General features: G+C 36.7%; 1 protein-coding gene across 1 annotated transcript; it reads left to right on the forward strand.

Annotated features, from left to right (window-relative positions):
* The first annotated feature begins 1,403 nt into the window (after nucleotides 1–1,403).
* LOC102758989 (olfactory receptor 8U1) lies at nucleotides 1,404–2,363 on the forward strand. Its single transcript, XM_006756310.1, has one exon. It carries the CDS (start codon nucleotides 1,404–1,406, stop codon nucleotides 2,361–2,363), a length of 960 nt encoding a protein of 319 aa, XP_006756373.1.
* Nucleotides 2,364–2,640: the final 277 nt, after the last annotated feature.

Genomic DNA, 2,640 nt, shown 5'->3' on the forward strand with positions numbered 1-2,640 from the left:
TGCCAAAAGAAATAACAATTAGACATCATCAAGACATAGGATAAAGACAGAATATGCAGATCAGGGTGGGAAGTGTCTCTTGGAGCTGTTCATAGATAAATTGTGAATCTACTTTTATGTTGGCGAAAATGGTGATGGTCTTCTGTTGATAAGTTTAGCTTTTGAAACTGTGTTTGTCACTACTGGTAGATCATGAACTCGGTTTTTAGAATCTTGATCAGAATTATTTTATTTAAATAAAATAGAGCAGATTGCAGTAGAGTACAAAAGAACATGCAAGAAAAGTGCATGCCAGGTAATGAGAGTATTATTATGGATGTATTACGAGCTCTGTGCTTTCAGACTCTGTTTTTGCCACAGAGCACAAAAAGTTTATAAATCAGCTTTTAAAGAGACATACATTTCTGAATTTCTTAGAAAGAAAACATCAATTTTATTCTAAATTAAAATATATCATAAAATTATGTAAGGATGTATTCTCTTTGGTCATGTAAGTTTATCTTTTAGAGATAAAGATGTTTGTTCACTACTATAGCAATCAAACCTAGAAATAATTTAAGTTTCTAATAACAGAATAAATAAGATATGCAATATTGACAGTATAGTAATGAGGTGTGGATGTTGAGTCAGAAACATATGGATTTGAAACCCAACTAACTGTATTTACAGCAGCCATCTGATTTTGTTTTGGGTGTTCCTTTTCCAATCTCCTCTTCCTCATCTGTACAATGGAAATAATAATGTGGTTTCGACTTAAAGTTCTGTGGGATAAAATGATGTAAATAATTGCCTTATTGCACCTTCTGTACTTACCCGTTTTAGTATTTTCATTATTAGCATGACTATAAATATTATTTTTCAGACTGTAACATTAAAGTGATAAATTATTACAACTATATATATAATTGTGTATATATGTACATATATATATGTATATATACACACACACAATTATATATATAATGTTTCTGAAAGTGTTAGGACAATGTGGAGCTGTGCTGGCACAGGTACAATGACATCTGTCACAGTGGTGTCACTGCAGATGTGTTTTCTTTTATGCTATTTATGTCAACATGTTTTCAATAAAAACTCAATTTTAACAAGGCAGCTTAGAGTGTTAAATAGCTTAATGGATAAGACCTTTGAATAGAAACCAAGGCAAGGCGGACTATTGCATAGCACCCATCTTTGTATGTATACTGGGTTTGGGAGAGGAGACACATGCTTGTCCCACATATACCTCTGTCTGCCATCCATCCTGTTCCCAATACCCCAGTATGCTAGCCGTCTCTATTAGCAACAAAACCTCTTTACAAGACACTAAAGTAAATCACCACTTGTGGGAATGGTAACTTCAATTTTCCTCTTTTCTCTACTTCCTCATGCAGATGCCTTGAAGAGATATGGCCCATATTAATTGCACCCAAGTACAGGAGTTTATTTTTATGGGCCTCGCGAATCAAAAGGAGTGGAAGATGCCTCTGTTTGTGATTTTCTTAACCATCTATCTCTTCACAGTAGTAGGCAATCTAGGTTTGATCCTAGTTATTAAAACAGATGCAAGACTCAACACGCCAATGTACTTCTTCCTTAGCAACCTGGCTTTTGTTGATTTCTGTTATACTTCTGTCATTACCCCCAAAATGCTTGGGAATTTCTTATACAAACAAAATGTTATCTCCTTCAATGCCTGTGCTGCTCAGTTAGGCTGTTTTCTCACTTTCATGGTATCTGAGTATTTGCTACTCGCTTCCATGGCTTATGACCGATATGTGGCCATTTGTAATCCTCTCCTCTACATGGTTGTGATGTCCCCAGGAATCTGCATTCAGCTTGTGGCTGTCCCTTACAGCTATAGCTTCCTGATGGCGCTGTTTCATACCATCCTCACCTTTCGCCTCTCCTATTGCCACTCCAATGTCATCAACCATTTCTATTGTGATGACATGCCTCTCCTCAGGCTAACTTCCTCAGACACACACTCCAAACAGCTGTGGATCTTTGCCTGTGCTGGGATCACGTTCATTTCCTCTGTTCTCATTGTCTTTGTCTCCTACGTGTTTATTATTTTTGCCATCCTGAGGATGCGCTCAGCTGAGGGAAGACGCAAGGCCTTCTCCACATGTGGCTCCCACATGCTGGCAGTCACCATATTCTATGGGACCCTGATCTTTATGTACTTGCAGCCAAGCTCTAACTATTCCCTTGACACAGATAAGACGGCCTCTGTCTTCTACACAGTGATCATCCCTATGCTGAACCCCTTGATCTACAGTCTCAGGAATAAGGATGTGAAAGACGCCTTGAAGAAAGTCACCATCAATAGAAACCAGGCTTCTGGGTTCCTGAAATTTAAAAAATGATTTGACTGGACAAAAGTGACCTGTCCTTAATGAGCTTTTTTCCCCTCTAAAAATAAAGCTAGTTGAGTGTCTTGATCATAGTTGGTTCTGAATAAAGATTTGTTCACTATAAAATGAAATCATTCTCTCAATTCTTTGTATGCAAGTTTGGCTTAAAATTATAATTTATGTGTAGCAACTACCATAAAAATTTACATTGTGTTATTTCTGAAATGAAAAAATGTGAATTTTTGAAATTCCATTATCTCATTTGCTAGTTACATAACTAGTTATTGGC

Source organism: Myotis davidii, unplaced genomic scaffold, assembly GCF_000327345.1.
Source record: "Myotis davidii unplaced genomic scaffold, ASM32734v1 scaffold874, whole genome shotgun sequence".
Taxonomy (NCBI): Eukaryota; Metazoa; Chordata; class Mammalia; order Chiroptera; family Vespertilionidae; genus Myotis; species Myotis davidii.

What these genes read in the sequence shown, in the direction of transcription:
- LOC102758989 (XM_006756310.1), top strand. Translation starts at nt 1,404, where the DNA reads ATGGCCCATATTAATTGCACCCAAGTACAGGAGTTTATTTTTATGGGC.